The sequence below is a fragment of the Ursus americanus genome, chromosome 18 (assembly GCF_024610735.1).
Source record: "Ursus americanus isolate L20-20 chromosome 18, mUrsAme1.1.p, whole genome shotgun sequence".
NCBI classification, from domain to species: domain Eukaryota; kingdom Metazoa; phylum Chordata; class Mammalia; order Carnivora; family Ursidae; genus Ursus; species Ursus americanus.
The window spans coordinates 3,501,697-3,517,432 of record NC_142144.1 but is presented as its reverse complement, the minus strand read 5'-3'; the positions used below and the strand labels follow the sequence as shown (position 1 = coordinate 3,517,432).

The following is a 15,736-nucleotide window of genomic DNA, read 5'->3' as shown; positions in this document are numbered from 1 at the left end:
GGGGCTTTGAAGGCAGGCAGCTGGGTTGGGTGGAAGCCCATCACCCACCAGCTCAGCGGCCTTGAGCAAGTCTCCCTCTCTGAGTCTGTTTGCTCATCTAAAGTAAGGAGCACCACAGGGCCCATTTGTGGGCCGCTCCAAGGTGCACAGCGGCCCGACACGGGTGGAGGAGGGGTTCGGAGTTGGCCACGGGATAAGGAAGGGGTCTCCAATGTGCACAGTTGGACACTGCGCTCATTGTGGGGACTGGGGTCGTTTGTTATGAATCAAAGGCAAAGAGCCCTGCAGGGAGGCTCAGAGCAGCAGTGGAAAGAGCCCTGGGCTCCAGAGAGAGCTTGGGCTGTCTTGAGCCTCAAGTGAGGCTCCAAGACAGGCTTGGGTTTGACTCTGGACCAGCTGCTAGGCCTGCGAAGTGGGGGTGAGAAGAGCGCCACCTCACGCCCTATCGCGTGGATCTGTAAACAGCGAGGCGCCCAGCCCTCCGAAGCCTCCTGCCCATGTGCTCCTGTCTCCTGCAGAGGTCATGCAGAACTTCTCCAGCAGACCTGAAGTCCAGCTCAAAGCCATGAAGAGGCTCCTAAGAATGCCTGAGGATCAGCTAGGTAGACCCCCCACGCGCCCACCTTCCCCCGCTCCTCCCAGGCTCACCTTGTGGCCCGAGCCTCTGGGGGAGGCTGTGGCCCTTCACTCCGAGCTCTCCTAGAGGGGCTCTCCTACACCTCCGGGGCTTGCTTGTCTTCCCACCTGCTTGGAGTTCTTCCCGTGTCACCCCTTTTGCCCAGCAGAAGGGGGAGATGGGGTGGCTCGGTATGGCAACAGTGCGGAGCGACCCGCCCTCACGTGGTTCTTACGGGTTCTTAGTAAGGGTCCCATCTCTTCTACCCTCTCCATCGATGGCTGGGTTCTTGCTAATTGTCCAGTCGCATAAACGGCACTGAATACCCCGGAGCGTGGGCCCTGGTACGCTGTGTGAGCGCTGGTGTGGGATAAATTCCTAGGTGCTCGGGGTATAAATATTTCACAGTGTCACAGATGCTGCCAGTTACCCACCTAGCAAGAGTGCATGACAGCGTCTCTCCCCAACGCTGTCCATCAAGGAGCATTCTCGTCTTTCACATTTTGCCAAAATAGTGTTTCATAAAATCTCTCCATTCAACTTGCCTCACCAGCCTGAAAATTATACTCACTCACTCATCCATCCATCAGTCCTCCATCCACCCCACATCTGTCCATTTGTCTACCCATCCATTGACCAACTGTCCATCTGTCTTTCCACAGAAGGTTTGTTCCAGGGGCTGGGGCATCAGAGATGGCAGAAGCTGGGTTCCACTGACCCCTTGCCTTTCCCTCTTCCTCCTCCTTCCCCTGGACCCCTTCTGGAGCTAGGCTGTGGCAGCAAGAGTCCACGGGGAGAGCGGAGGGAGCCAGACTCACTGGGAGGCAGCTTAGCTGTGCTGGGCCTCCTGGGGCCAGCGCCCTTATTCTGCCTGTCCTCACTGCGAGCCCGAGATGGAGGGCTCTCGCTCCCCACTCTTCCGGCGTGGGCAAGGGGCACCGTGGGGACTGGACCTTCCTCAGCCTGCCACTGCCTCTCACCCCTTCCCCCACACAGCAGCAGAAGGAAAGTCCGTGAGACCGCGGACAGACGCCCACACTCAGGGCAGTTATGGCCACGGACTCCAGAGTCAGACAGGCTGGGTTCAAAGCAAGTGCTTTCGTCTCTCCGACCCTGTTTTCTCACCTGTAAGAGAGTGACAGGAAGGCTGTACCTCGGAGAGCTGCGGGAGTGAGGTGCCCAGGGCAGCCGCACGTCGAGTGCTCGTTAAGCACGCTCTTCACTCGCCTACTCATCCGTCCAGGGGCCCATGCGCGATGCCCTGTAGACTCCCAGCAGCGACGGGCTCCCTCGTCCATACACCCTCCCAGCCTCTGCTCCTGGGCCGAGGCTCACCCTTGCCACCCGCCCTGCCAGGTCTGCCTTGGCCCATGGAGCTGGTAGAGGCGTTGATCGCCATCATGAAGCAACACGAGAGGATCCTTGACATACAGCTGTGTGCCTGCTCCCTGCTGCTGCGCAGCCTGGGTCAAGGTGGGTGCGGAGCTTACTCTGGCACCTTGTCCCAGACCCGGCAGAGCCTTGGAAACCAGCACTGGCTGCCTGGGGCCACTTCCTCACCGGCCATGTGGGCTGGGCAGGGCCTACCCCTTCCGTCCTCCACCCCACCATGCAACCAGCAGTGATGGGGACCTGCTCCAGGACAAGGCTGACCTTGGCTTTCTCCAGGCAAAGTGGGGGCACGCCCCCCCCAACCAGGGAGGGAGAAGCCCTGCAGGCTACCTGCCCACGACCCCCAGGTGTGTGAAGTAACGCCGGGCGTCTCCCCTTGGCCCGAGCAGCGCTGGCACACGACCCGGCCGCCGAGATGCCGAGCGACAGCTCCGTCATCTCCGTCCTGCTAAGCAGCACGTGGAGCCACCCCGAGTCCGAGCAGCTCGTGGTCATGGTCTACAGCCTGCTCACCGTCCTCTCCAGCCAAGGTGGGTCCGCCTGGCCCTCCCCGCTCTGCGGGGGGGGGGGGGGCGCCCCAAGATGGCACAGTTGCACTGCCTTCGCCAGCTCTGTTCCGTATGCTTGTCCTGTTTTGTCTCTTGATGGGAAGCTTCCATGTGGGCATCACCTGTTCCCTCCACAAATGTGCAGACACTGACTGGGTGCCAGGTGCCACTGCGGGCTTCACATGGCATCTTCCGCCTCGTTCACCTCCACTTCATGGGAGCACCTGTGCTCCTGAGGCCGCCAGCTAGCCAGGCGGTGGGCGGCAGGACTGGGGATGCTGTGGAGAACCAAGGGCCGCACACACCTTACATTGCCCCCACCCACCTCCTTGGGTCAGCGTGCTTCTTCCCCGTGGGCAGCTGGTCCCTCCCGAGGGAGGGACGCCTGCACTCTGCTCCTCACCCCGCTTGACTGGATCCCACTTCTGGGAGTGAGCAGGGGTGCTGTGAATAAGCACGTCAGGACAACAGGCGTACATCAGAGCCATCGGGCAAACTGGGTGTCGGCTCAGGCCTGCTCTGTGTGGACCCAGGAAGCCGATCCCAGCCCAGTCATGGGATGGGCAATACAGGGACTGGTGACCCAGGGGACAGAGTATGTCCTCTTGTTTCGGGGCCCCACACTGGGTATGATTGGCCCAGAGTAGATGCCCAGAAATGCAGGACCCATGGGCCTGTAGTGGGCAAGGACCATGGAGGGAGGCGGTGCTCAGGAAAGGCTTCCTGGAGGAAGGGGTTATCCGTGGCCCTAATTCTGGGGCCCACCCACAGAATCGGCCTCAGAGAAGCTGCAGAAGGCTGGGCTGTTTGAGCATATCCTGGAGCACCTGAGTACCTTCTCCACAAACAGGGACATCTGCATCAATGGCCTGAGCCTGCTCTGGGCCCTGATGGTGGATGGTGAGGGGGCCCCTCCTCCCACTCTCCTGCTGGGAGTGGGGAGGGCTGCTACCCTTGCTGCTCCCTCATCACCTGACAGCCTTCAAGGGTCTCCATGGTCTGGCCCTTAAACACTTCAGGGGCAGAGCCCGCAAAAAGGCTCCTCTGAGAGTCTGGAAGCAGAGGAAAAACAGCGGGGGAAGGGGCCGGGGGGGGGGGGGGCGCTGCACCCGGCAGAGGCAGGACCTCCTGTCCTGACGGGGTAGGTCCTCAGACTCTGGTGGCTCCTGCCCTGGGAACCCCTCTACCTGCCACACATCCTGGGATTTCCTGGCAGTCCCTGGTTTCTGATGGTCGCTTGGCACCCTACTCTTACTCTAGCTTCAGAAAAGGGCCCCCAGGCTGTGCTGTCTCCTCTCCAGGCCCCATCTTGGCCTTCCTGCCATCTGGGCATTCGATCTAAGAGAAAGAGGGCTCCAGGCCATGGAGAGCCTGGGAAACCAGAGAGCACTGTCCACATCCCAAGTGCAAAGTCCCCCAAGACCAGTTGGGGGCATAGTCCCTACCCTCCAAAAACTCCCCTTACCTGACCTCTCCCCAACAACTTTGGCGCTGTTGTCCTTGGGGGAAGGGAGGGGGTGTGCACTGCTGCATGCACTCAAGGGCTACGTGTCCCCTCCATCCCATCCTGGTTCCAGCTATCATTGTGAACAAGGCCCCTCTGGAGAAAGCCCCCATCCTCATTGCCAAGGTGCTGGCCGCCTACCCCACGGACGCGGAGATGGCTGAAGCCGGCTGCGCCGTCTTCTGGCTGCTGTCCCTGCTGGGTGAGCAGCCCGGGCTGGGAAGCGCGCCCCACCCACAAGGCCACGAGGCCTGAACTAGGCCCTCTGCAGGTTGCATAAAGGAGCACCAGTTTGAAGACGTGGCGGCCCTGTTCCTGCGAAGCATCCGGCTGTGCCAGGACAGAGTCCCGCTGGTGAACAACGCCTACCGGGGACTGGCCAGCCTCGCGAAGGTGTCCGGTGAGCCCGGTTGTGGACAGGGCTACCACTAGGAGTGGGGGCAAAACTCAGCACGGCATGTCCGCCAGCTGCCCACAAACCCAACACACAAGCAAAAGAATCGAGAAAGGAACAGAACAGTCTACAGTTCCTCCAACCAGAAGTTGCCATGGAGACTTTTCACATACATGTTTTTTTTCCCCCTGAATGCTATACTGTGATTCTCTTTCCCTGTCCACAAACACATACTAGGTCTGCACAGGTATCCCTAACAGGTTTGGCTTCTCAGATCAGCCCAGGAGCCAGGTCCCACCTCCATAACAGGAACACTGTTACTCAGTGCACAGCGCCTGGCACCGTGACGGGTTCACGGCACCACAACCCCTTGGAGACACTTGGGGCCTGCAGATGGGACAAGGCTGCCAGCTGGGGTGTGAGTGGTTCTTCAGCCAACTCTGTGTCCCAGGCAGATGCACAAGGTGGGCCTGGGGCCAAAGGCTGGCCAGGCCTCTGTCTGCTTCTCAGCCTGAAGTTGTCTGGGCCCGAGGAAGGGAGTGCGGCCACCCTCACTCCTGGGACGGAGGCTCCAAGGAGCACTGGCAGGGTCTTCCTTCCCAGTTAGGAAGGGCTCCAGGGCTCTCCCCCAGCCTGAGGTCCCACCCACACAGGTCTGCATCAGTTGTCCACCTTTAGGGGACAGGAGGGGAGGCTGGGGTCCTGAGGGCAAAGGGACCTGGCTCAGCAATGGAGGAGGGGGTGGTCAAAGCCCAGGGCCAGCATCTGGGAGAGAACGGGCTTTGCCACCTACCTACTGGCTGGGACACTCAAGTCATCCCACCAGAGTGTCAGATCCCCCAAACTCCAGAAGGGTCTGATGCGTAACACTTACACAGGTCCCCAGCCCCTCGAGAGTCAGGGTCTAACCCCTAACTGGGGGTGCACATGTGCAGTGCTGGAGCTCCCCCCGCGCCCACCCTGTAGACGCACTCTGCGATGCGCTCTAGCACTTCTCATGCCCACAGCCTGAGGCCACCCCGAGGACAGGAGCCTTCTGCTCGGAGAGGGAGGTGGGGTTTACACGTCCCACCTGGGGGGCACGCCGACCTCAGATGTCCCCAGACGGCAGGAAACTGGCCGCCTCTGCCAGTGGCTGAGGTCCTTGCTACCCTAAGCGCTTGGAACTCTCTTAACGACCCTAAGAACTTGGTACCACCATCACCCCACTTGCTAGAGGACACCAAAGCATTGGCAGCTGGAGTGAATGCACACCCCCCGCCCCTCAGAGCTGGCGGCCCTGCAGGTGGTGGTGCCCGAGGAGGGTGGCAGCGGCCTCGACCTCATCCAGGAGACGTACCAGCTCTACAAGGACGACCCCGAGGTGGTGGAGAACATCTGCGCGCTGCTGGCCCACCTGGCTTCCTACAGTGAGAATCCCCCGCCCCTCCCAGACGCCAGGGGTCAGAGGCACCCCACTCGCAGCTCTAACTGGTAGAGGGAAGGGAAGGAACCGCATCACCACTTCCTGTTGGTTCGACGGGAGAGCTCACTAGGCATCAGGCGCGGCCGACCGCGGGGGATGCCCAGTTCCTGAGCCTCCGAGGCAGCGTGTGGGTCGGGCTGAGCCGGAGGGGGATGGGCCCAGCCTCGTCCTGCTGGCCTCCTCAGAAGTGCCCCGGCTGGGGTTGTGGGGGCATCGGGCTGGCCACGCCCTGACCTCAGGACCCTCTGCTCTGCCCACAGAGGAGATCCTGCCTGAGCTGGTGTCCAGTGGCATCCAGCCCCTGGTCCAGGAGATCAAGGAGCGCTTCACCTCCAGCCTCGTGAGTATCAGCAGGGGCCCACAAACCAGGCCTCCCACCTGCTTCTACAGTCAGATCCCAGTGGCACTGAGTCCAGGGCCTAGAACGAGAGGTTTTGTGTAGAACACACTCGAGTCTGTGTGTATAGTTTTTATGATTCTTCTCTTTCCAGGAACTGGTTTCATACGCAGAGACGGTGTTCTTAAGGTTGGAAGCCACCATGCCACCCAGCTCCGCGGGAGGACAGTCGGCTCTGCCCTGAGGACAACAGTCGGCTCTGCCTCCTGCCCCCCACCTCCCTGTGCCTTCTCTCCTGCCCCTTCTTTCCTTGTATGACCCCAGAGCTGCCCGGTAAATGGCGTGTTCCTTAGGCTTGGGGAGGAATGTCCACGTCACTCTTCTCCAGGGCGAGGCCCACGGCCTGTGCCTGGCGCGGAAGCGTCCTAGGGGCAGGACGGACCGGTGGTGCTCTGGGGGCTCGGTTCAGCGGGTGTCACGTCGGCTGCGGCCCTGGCCCAGTCAGTGTGGCAGCTGGACACAGCGGTCCTTTGGGGCCATTCTAAACGAGGGAACAAAGTAACGTTCACAGGCTCCATCTCAAGTAAAAACCGGCATTTATGTTAAATATCCTTAGCAAGTCCGGGCCCTCCTTGTGCAGCGGCCGGGCGGCCTGGTAAAGCCTGGGGCTTTATGCACCGAGTGCAACCCGCGGCTGCCCACTGTTCTCAGAAGACCCTCACACCTGGGTCAAACCCACACAATGCTCCGTCCCAACAGCGGGGGGGTCAGCACGTCTGTCCTAGATGGGGAGGGGCACCCGCCTCTGGGAGTGACTGCTGTCACCGAGCTCAGGCAACCCGAGCCTCACTGCCACACTGTGGGCCCTGCCCTTAAACTTGGTGGGTGGATACATGGGGAGGGGGTGGGGGGCTGAGGAAGGAACAGCGTCCTCGGAAAACCTCTCAAAGTCCAAAGGCAGCCACAGCTAACCCTGAGACGGGGCCGGGCCCTGAGTCCAGCGCAGTTCTTTATGTGACCTGAGGCAGAGGAAGGAGGGGCCCCCTCCAGGGAAGGTGCTGAAAACCCAGTGGATGTCCGGGTACTTCCCACCCCTGGGACGGGGCAAATCCCCTGCAAAGCTGCCCGTCACGCTGCGGTGACAGCACGGCATAGGCGGCCCCGACTCCCCGTCCTGGCGGAGGGTCCCGGTGCCCCTCCACATCCGCCCAGGACACACTCTTGCCCGAGCTGCCCGCCCCCCTGTGTGGGGGGAGGGGGACCAGGTCTCAGATGGCAAAATCAGAGGGAAGCAGTTCTCAGCAGCACGCCCCCACGCCCTGCCACCAGGATGGGGAACATATTTCGACAGAGTTGCCAGGGAAATCCGAGCTGTCCCGTACTTGGTCACGACCGCCTAGGGACAGAGACGCTGCCACCGTCTGGAGCGGGGGCTGTGGGGCACCTGTCCTGGGCCATACTCTCCCACTCCTTCTTCACCAGGATGTAGAGTCTCATTGCTGCCTGGGCGTCCTGAATCTAAGGGGCACAGAAGACCACTGTGACTGTCCCAGCAGGTAACAAGCACGGCCACGGGCCACCCAATCCCACAACTGCCAAGCCCCGAGCGCCAGACGCTGAGCCCGCCAAGGAGAAAGCCAAGCAAAGGAGCAGTCTAGGGATTCGATCCTGGCCTGGCTTCAGCAACTCTGGTGCCCCACTTATGAGAGAAGAAAGGAACCCAAGCAAGAGCAGGGACAGACGCGCTGCCTTGTGACGCAACACAGACGCATGGACACACAGACGGGAGGGCGGGCTCTGAGCACAAGGCGGGCCCAGGCCATGACGTGGGGGCTGGGTTCCACGGGCCAGAGGCCTGGCGGCAGCACTCCTCATCCCCGACACTGGAGCCTGTCACAAGGCCCAGAGGCCAGCCAGCCTGGGCGGCATCATCCTAAAAGGCCTTCCATCTAGATGGGGGACTTTTCCTCCAAACGACTGGAATAACGGTAGTTTTTTGTGTTCAAGCGTTTATTAGCTGAACGCAAACATTCAGGATGTAGCGAACATTGGATGAGCCCGCTCTGCCAGCTCATTCATAGACCAGCGACCTCCTAAAAAGAGGTCATCCAGGCCCCTGACCGGGCGCCCTAGCTGCAAGGTCAGGGATGCCCCTAATCCTGAGGACTGTCACCCTAGGACACACTCACCGAACAGTGCTCTGCCTGCTGCACCCTGATCCCCAGGATCCTCTCTGCAAGCAGCTTCAGAGACGGCCTTCCACTCTGCGGGGGAGAGCGGACAGCACACAACCATGCTGGGCTGCAGGCCTCTGCGCCGGGCCGGGCTCAGGGCGGTCACCTCCTGAGCCCAACCCCGGGCCCTTCCATGTGCTTTCACCAGAGGCGCCGTGGCCCCCAGGGCTGGTGACCCCCGGCGTCAGCCCGGAGAGGAGGGGCCGGGAAGGAGTCTGCCTCTCCGCCTTCCAGCCTCAGGCCTCCATCTGCGGCAGGTCGGGGGGCAGCTGGGGGTCTCGTCACAGATCAGAGCGGGAGAACCTGTTCTCGCTCACGCTGACCTGAGTGTGGCGCTCAGCAGGACGCGCCTTTCCCTCTTAAGCTTTCTTTTAGTTTCAAAAGTTAGAAGGCGACCCCAAACCATAAACCAAACAGCTTTAACGGATAAGCTGTGAGGAGCCAGAACCAACCATAACGCGAACGGCAGCACGCCTGTGACGCACGCAACCCCACTTCCTGTCAGTACCTTCACTTGACTCTTGAACGGTTTGTATTTCTGTGTGTCCCGAATCTTCTTTTTTGGGTGATCAAGAAACAGCACCTGGAAGAGGAGAGTGACAGTCATGGCGTCACCAGTGTGCAGCGGGGGGACTCCCTTCTCTCAAGTTCCCTCAAGGAACCCCAACACAGAGCACGCTCCAGTCAAAGCATTATCGGTGTGAGCCGGACTTCTGACAGAACGCGATCACGCTGTCCAGAGATGACGGCCGACAGCAAGAACCCAGTTTTATGATAAAGACCCAATCAGGGACACAGGAGACCAATAGCCACCACCTGACAAGCAAGCACACTGATCCTACGTTGTGAGCTGGTGTCCCACCTGCAGAAGTCAGGATGGTAAGGGATCGCAGCAGCTCATGGCACGACCTCAGGAGAGAGCCGGCCACGTGGGGAGGGAGCAGGAACGAGCAGGGCAGCCCCCCCGAGGTTCATGGCACCGCATCGCAGTGGACAGAGGACCCGCTGTCAGTCTCAATAGTTCAAAATTTCAAAAGGCCAACGAAGACCGACATTCAGGAGTGCCTGAAACATATGCAAACCCCGGGGTTCCACGGCACACTATTTGAGAAGCCCCACGCCCAGGAAGGACAATCTCCCACTCCACCTGCCACGCGCTCTCATCAGAACAGGCAGCTCAGTTCTGCCCACAGCAGAGACCCTCAAGGAGCAGAGGCTGAAGGCCACAGCCTCTAGAGCACCAGAAGTGGCCCCTGGAGCTTGCCCACCATGAGGGAGACAAGAGGACCCCTAGAGGGTCTGGCGGCCGCAGGGGCCGCTTCCCCACAGATGGCAGCTCTGACCTCACAGGAGCACTAGGCCCTGGCCAGCTGGGTGGACAACAGAGGCAGCTGCCTGGCTCTGTGTACGTGGAATGTGCCAGAGCAGTGGGCAAGGGGCCTGGCGCCAGGTCCAGGCTGGCACCCAGCTCTGCCACGTGGACGCGGCGGGCACGTCACCTAACTCACAGCGCCTCGCTTCTAGCGCCTATAAAAGGAGCACGAAGGCCTCAGGTGCCTTCTGGAGAACCGAGGAACTTCTAGCACTCCTCCCAGGCCACGGGCAGAACTCGGTAACCGGCATCCGGTACTGTGACGAAGGCCGAGATGCAAACCCCGGAAGGCCCTGGGCGGCGTGGGGGTGAACCAGCAGGTGTCAGGCAGAGGTACCTTCAGGTCGTTGTGCAGTGCGTGTCCGACCAGGACCCGGCCCTTCAGCATGTCGGCCACTTCCTTCTGCACGACTTCCAATTTTTCTCCTGACAAGCAGACCGAAGAAGTGGTTTTGAGCGCCGTGTGCCGCGCGGGTGAGCCCCCCACACCAGCTCCGCCACAGCCGTGAGAGGGGCTTTCAGGAGCGCTCGCAGCTGCCCGACAGGCATTCTAACTGCTGACTCTTGTAGGAACCAGGCTGGGATTTCGTGCTTTCCGACTGGAGATTAAACAGGAACGGTGCTTTGCCACAGACGGCGAGGAGGGCTGCTCCAGGCCCGGGCCCAGAGGCAGCGCGGCCTGCTCTCCCAGCCGATGCCCCCGGGGGCACCCCCACCCCCTCCCGCCAAGGGAAGGGTCAGGTCACCGTGCTTGCACCCCGTGACTCCGCCTGCCCCCCGACAGAGGAGGTTAGACCAGGGCCAGCCCACCCTGTGCAGGACCTGTCAGAGCCTAAAACTGAGGGGCTGGTCAGGCCAGGGCACCGCTTGTTGGTTGGGTGTGCAGAGAGAACCTGAGGGGCGTAGAGAAAGGAGACCCCGTGGGCCGGGAAGGAGCAGTGTGGCCTTGATCCCAAGAGCTTCCAGGACCTCTCCAGGTCCCTAACTCAGAGTCGCCCCGGGGGCCCTTCTGTTCTTCCTCCCATGGGACCAACCCACCAGAAATCCCTACAGACTCCCCTTCAGGATGCACCTGGGTTTGGGCCATTCCCGCCCCCCCCCCCCCGGTCACCACCAGCACATGCCCCCTCTTCCTGTTTTCACACTCATGGGCCCAGAGTCTCTTCTCAACACCACAGCCAGAAAGAACCTGCCAGAACCTGAGCCAGGCTCTCACCGTTCAGACCTTCCCATGGCTTCCCGAAGTCCTCACAAAGACGAGGCCCTACAATCTGTCCACAGCCCCTCCTGACCCTACACTGGCACCCACTTTCTGGGTGACACACAGGTGGGAACACAAATGTGCCTGAGAGGCCTCCGAAAACAGTCACCCCAAGCGAGGTAAGACTGTCAGGACTCTTGCTGTGACAAGTGCTCCAAACAGAAAAGGGACAAAAGGGAGAAAGAGAGGAGCTCCTGGCGGGCTCAGTCCGTAGAGCATGCAACTCGGTCTCGGGGTGGTGAGTTTGAGCTCCACGGTGGGTGTAGAGGTTACTTAATAAAAAATGCTAATCATAAAAAAAGAAAAAGAGAGAAGGGACCCAGGCATCGCTTTTCCTCTGTGCTCATCAGCCGGGAGGACCCACCCTGCTTGAGGTTCTCTGGCCGTATCCCGCTGACCGCCGTCCTGTAGTCCGTCACCGGCTGGGTGGGCTTGACGTACTTGTCATAAACACACTTCCCATACTGGTTCACAATGGACACTCGGGCGACGACGCTCTCTTCCCCCTTGGGGCCCACGCCCACCATCTCACAATCCATGGCTAAGGCTCTCGTCAGGCTGAAGGGAGCCAAAGGTTCCAGTTTGATCAACACAGCAGGAGCCAACTATCGGCACCTAAAGCTCTCCGCCCATCACCACGGCTCGTGGAACAAGCTCCCCACGCTCAGGCTCCTCGCGGGATGGGGTGGCACCTGCCTGATTCAACTAGAGTTCAACTAGGGGAGAGGGACGGAGCCGCCTCCCGAAACCCTCGTCCCCCCCCCCCCCCGGGCTGAGCGCCGCCCGCAGCCCTGGCCCTGCGTACCCGCCGAAGGCCTGCTCCTTCACCAGCGTGATGGTGCTTGCACTCTGCCCCAGCTGCTTTCTTGCTATCCTGGCTGCCTCGGGGCCCAGGGCCGCCTCGATGTCCGCCGGGTCCACGTCATCAAACCAGATGTCTTCTCTAGAAGGGCAGAGAGAACAGGCCGAGCGCTGGTCAGCAGAGGCGCTGGTACAGCGGGGGGCCCGGCTACTTCCGCGGATTGCCAAGCGTGCTCTACCACTTTTCTGCTTCGTTACAAGACAGGCTCTTTACCCCAAACTTAAGAACGGCAGATAAACACAAAGAACATAAAATATAAATGTAAAAACCAGGTGTAACGACTACCAACGCTTAGTTCTAAATTGAGGAAGTAGTAGGCTCATCACTGAACGTTTAGAAAAATGAAATGGAACCAGACCACCCCCTACGCCAAGCCTCCCCAGCTGGAGCGACCTCTAGGTCTTCACATCGAGGCCTCAAACTCAGATCCCACGCGAGGGTGTGCATTCCTGCCTGGCGAATGCCGTCTTTTGGGCTCAGCTGAATGTCATTTCCTTAGAAATCTCTTCCTGACCCCACGAGGGGACACGCTCCTCTGGCCATTTGCTCCACAAGCTTCTCCCTCCTTGGGTTTATCCTGACCACATTCACAGGATCACTGGAATAATTTCAGTCTGGCCATCTCTCCTGCTTGACTATCCGCCTCAAGTGGGAGGGCCTGTCGTGCCCGCTCCTTTTCCAGAGGGCGTCCCTGGCACAGGGACACACAGCAGGCACTCAAACCACTCACTCCTGGAACCTTCAGCCACCCAGGCGACTCGCCACCAGCCCGACTTACAAATGTGCCACCTCCAGCTGAGCCACTCAGAGGCAGCCACGGGCTCCTGGCCTCCCTGTGTGAGTGACCCCCGCACCCCTGCGCGAGGGACCCCATGGGGTCTGTTGAGTAATCACCCGGTGCTGAGCTGGCACACTGCATCTCACAACCCCCCCACCACCACAGATGACCACACTGAGGCGTGGGGGGTGTCAGGAGCTTGCCGCCAGAGCACCCGACTCGCCAGACGCAGGAACTGGTCTCAAACTTGGGCCTTTCTGGCTCTGGCATGCGTTCATCCCACAAATCTTTACTGGAGGTCTACTGAGGGCCAAGCTCTGCTTTAGGCGCTGGAGATAGGACAGTTACCTAACAGGCCTCGCCCTCATTATGCCTCCACCCCGGGGGGAAACAATAAGCCAAGAAACAGCAGCGGGGTAAGGTGCTGGAGGGCCTCCTGGAGGAGCCAGGCCGCAGTTGCTGGGACTCTGTTCTCAGAGCTGAGCTGATGGGGGCCGCCAGAGCTTTGGCGCGGGCAGATGCCACCTGTACTTACTCGGTGGGCAGGGCCGGAGGCAAGGCCGTAGTCACGTCCTTAGCTTTCCGCTTCTTATGCTTGATGTCTCCTCCTTCGGGAGAAATGTCACCGTTTGTCCTTTTCTTGGCTCCCTTCTCATTGTGCTCTGCTCCATTGGCCTCTGGGGGACGTGCCGGCACCTTCCTGGGCCTTGGAGACTGTGAAGGAAGAGTGCTGCCGCCGGCCTCGGGGTCTGTGGTCTCCGTCCCCATCTCACTTCTCTGTGCTGTATTTGGGATCGCTTTTCTCTTTTGTGGCATAATCTTGGGCTGCTTTTTGGAATCCGTCTGAGAGACAAGAGGCTTTTCCGGGGCCTGTGCTTTTTGTTTCAGGAGCTAATAGAACCCAAAATAAAATACACGACACATTTGAATTTGGAAATCACACACAAGGGACTGAAAACACTTATGTGTGTGCTATATGTACCCGTACATCGATCACACCTATGTACGTCTGCTACCCACATCACTGAGAATCAGTTTCAAACGGTGTGGGAAAAGCCCTTTTTCAGGCCCATCTGAAGTCACTTGTGGCGAAATGCGCTTCTCTGTTTATCTGAGTACAACGCACGATTTGACACCTGCATCCTCATTCCTACAAAACTTCCAACTGTGTTTTCCACCTTAAGTACCTATTGAATGACTGAACAGACACTACTTCACTCGGAGCCCCAGGAGATGATAAGCAACCTGTTTTCCCATTTACAGTTCATTTACAGTTACTTCGCCCACAGATTGGGCCAAGGAGCTGCAGCATGGAAACCACATCCTTCACAAGATCTCTTGGTTTGCTACTGCTGTGTGGGTCTCAGAAGAGCGACGGAGAGTGTCTGTCAAACTGAAGAAGGCTCAAGAGCCGCCAGTGGCCATGTTTCTGTCGTACAAGAAGGGCTCTCGGCGTTCTTCTAGTCCAACCTTCCCCTGGTGCTCCGGTCCCCAGCACGGCTGTTCTCAGCCTCAGTGAAGAGCCTGGTTATGGGGCAATGAGCCCAGACACGAGGACCTGGGTTTCTCCTTACTTGTTCCCACAACATTTGAACAGAAAGATTTGTTTTCTCGAATGAAGTAGAGAAAACACAAGGTTTTCCCCATAATAACCACCCTTCCTACTCACTTACTCTTGCTTTGCTTCCTTGAGAGAAAGAGAAAGAGGCAGAGTCACAACTCAACAAATCGTACAGAACCCTGGGGTTTCCCGAAGGGACCTCATCAGTCCTGTCCCTTGAGACAGGTGGTTGGGGCCTCCCATCCTAAGACACCGGCCGTGCTGAGAGGCTCCAGAAGCTTTTCTCTGTTGTCTGTCTTGCTCACCTGGAGGCTCTGGAACAGAGTCCAGAAAACCATGGAAGGCTCTAAAGGTCAGTAGTAGCAAAGAACACATACTGGCGCCCGAAATGTGAATCCGCACCCCCGTCTGCCACGTTTTTACGAGCTGTGTGACGCTGGGCCCAATTCCACAAGCTCTGTGCCTCCGATTCCTCACTTGGAAAACAGCGACGACCACAGCTGCTAACTCCAAGGCACGTGTAGAGAATTACAACTGAACTACAGGGAACAGCAAGGGGCAGAGAGGAACATCCACGCAGTACTGACCCGGATACCGAGAAAGGCAGCAGGGCGCCACCCCGCGTTCAGGGCAGGGACTCCGGTGTGGGACCCGGTTCTGCTTGCCTGGACCTCTTCTCCAACTTTTCTAGAGCCCCCTTACTCGTCTGTAAACCCGAGATGTTACCGGGGTCTACCGCAAGGTGTTGGTCGGGGGGTGAAACAAAAACACGCACAGAGATGAGGTGGCGAGTCTGCACGTTTCGAGAGCTGGGCACCTGGGGCGGCTGCCATCAACTGGTACTCGAAGGCGCTAGATATTGCTGGAATCCTCCCGACCAACGTCCTGCTGCTTGCAAGCCCGAGGGCTTGCGGTCTAACCCAACAAGCCGATCTGCCTGCGGAAGGTGTGCCTGCACGGCTGCCGCCAGGGCCCCACGCGTCTCTCCCCCGTCCTCCGTCCACGCGGCCCCGCCAGTCTTACCTCCTGCAGCGCCCTCCAGTTTTGGGAGAAGTCCTCTGGCGCCTTTGGAGGCCGCACCACGACGACGCTCGGGCCGCCTCCCGGTTTCTTGCTTGTTTCTCGCCTTTTGCTTTCCCAGAATCTCTTTTTTCTGCTTTTCTTCCGAGGTGGCTTCTTGCCAAGCTCCGGCGCAGCCAGGGGGTCACCCGGGACGCGCCTGGGAGTCTGCGCCTTGCCCATCCAGCCGCCGCCGTCCGGGGTCCCTGGGGCCCGACACTAGCGCGCGACCAGAGCCCCGCTGCCCGGGCCCGGAGCCGGGCTCTGCCCACCGCGCGCAGGCCCAGACCAGCCCCCGATTCCCCCACTCCGGGGACACCCGCCTCCCGCACCCCGGAAGCGACCCCGCGCGC

At 59.9% G+C, this 15,736-nt stretch overlaps 2 protein-coding genes across 3 annotated transcripts in view; one reads left to right on the top strand and one right to left on the bottom strand.

Moving 5' to 3' along the window:
• STKLD1 (serine/threonine kinase like domain containing 1) overlaps window positions 1-6,500 on the top strand; it is a 20,848-nt gene extending 14,348 nt beyond the window's left edge. The window contains exons 11-19 of the mRNA XM_087869228.1: window positions 519-598; window positions 1,936-2,089; window positions 2,398-2,538; window positions 3,328-3,456; window positions 4,134-4,262; window positions 4,332-4,460; window positions 5,723-5,863; window positions 6,180-6,259; window positions 6,411-6,500. Of these exons, the coding sequence (XP_087725354.1) occupies window positions 519-598; window positions 1,936-2,089; window positions 2,398-2,538; window positions 3,328-3,456; window positions 4,134-4,262; window positions 4,332-4,460; window positions 5,723-5,863; window positions 6,180-6,259; window positions 6,411-6,500 (1,073 nt within the window). The remainder of the gene's footprint in view (window positions 1-518; window positions 599-1,935; window positions 2,090-2,397; window positions 2,539-3,327; window positions 3,457-4,133; window positions 4,263-4,331; window positions 4,461-5,722; window positions 5,864-6,179; window positions 6,260-6,410) is intronic.
• Window positions 6,374-15,736, bottom strand: REXO4 (RNA exonuclease 4). Of its 2 annotated transcripts, XM_045771158.2 has the most exons (9): window positions 15,348-15,736; window positions 13,299-13,654; window positions 11,929-12,066; window positions 11,488-11,681; window positions 10,200-10,288; window positions 8,999-9,073; window positions 8,446-8,520; window positions 7,639-7,774; window positions 6,374-6,797 (listed from the first exon to the last, which is right to left on the bottom strand). In XM_045771158.2, the coding sequence occupies exons 1-8, from the start codon at window positions 15,564-15,566 to the stop codon at window positions 7,643-7,645; spliced, it is 1,278 nt and encodes a 425-aa protein (XP_045627114.2). In that variant the 5' UTR covers window positions 15,567-15,736; the 3' UTR covers window positions 6,374-6,797; window positions 7,639-7,642. The 2 variants fall into 2 exon arrangements, with proteins under 2 accessions (XP_045627114.2, XP_045627113.2); XM_045771157.2 differs by lacking the exon at window positions 6,374-6,797 and having other exon boundaries at window positions 6,834-7,774.

Coding starts and splice junctions, on each gene's coding strand:
- REXO4 (XM_045771158.2), bottom strand. CDS start 15,566: ATGGGCAAGGCGCAGACTCCCAGGCGCGTCCCGGGTGACCCCCTGGCT. Junction 13,655..15,347: donor ACTGGAGGGCGCTGCAGGAG/GTAAGACTGGCG, acceptor GGGTTCTATTAG/CTCCTGAAACAAAAAGCACA. Junction 8,521..8,998: donor CGTTCAAGAGTCAAGTGAAG/GTACTGACAGGA, acceptor TCTCCCCCGCAG/AGTGGAAGGCCGTCTCTGAA.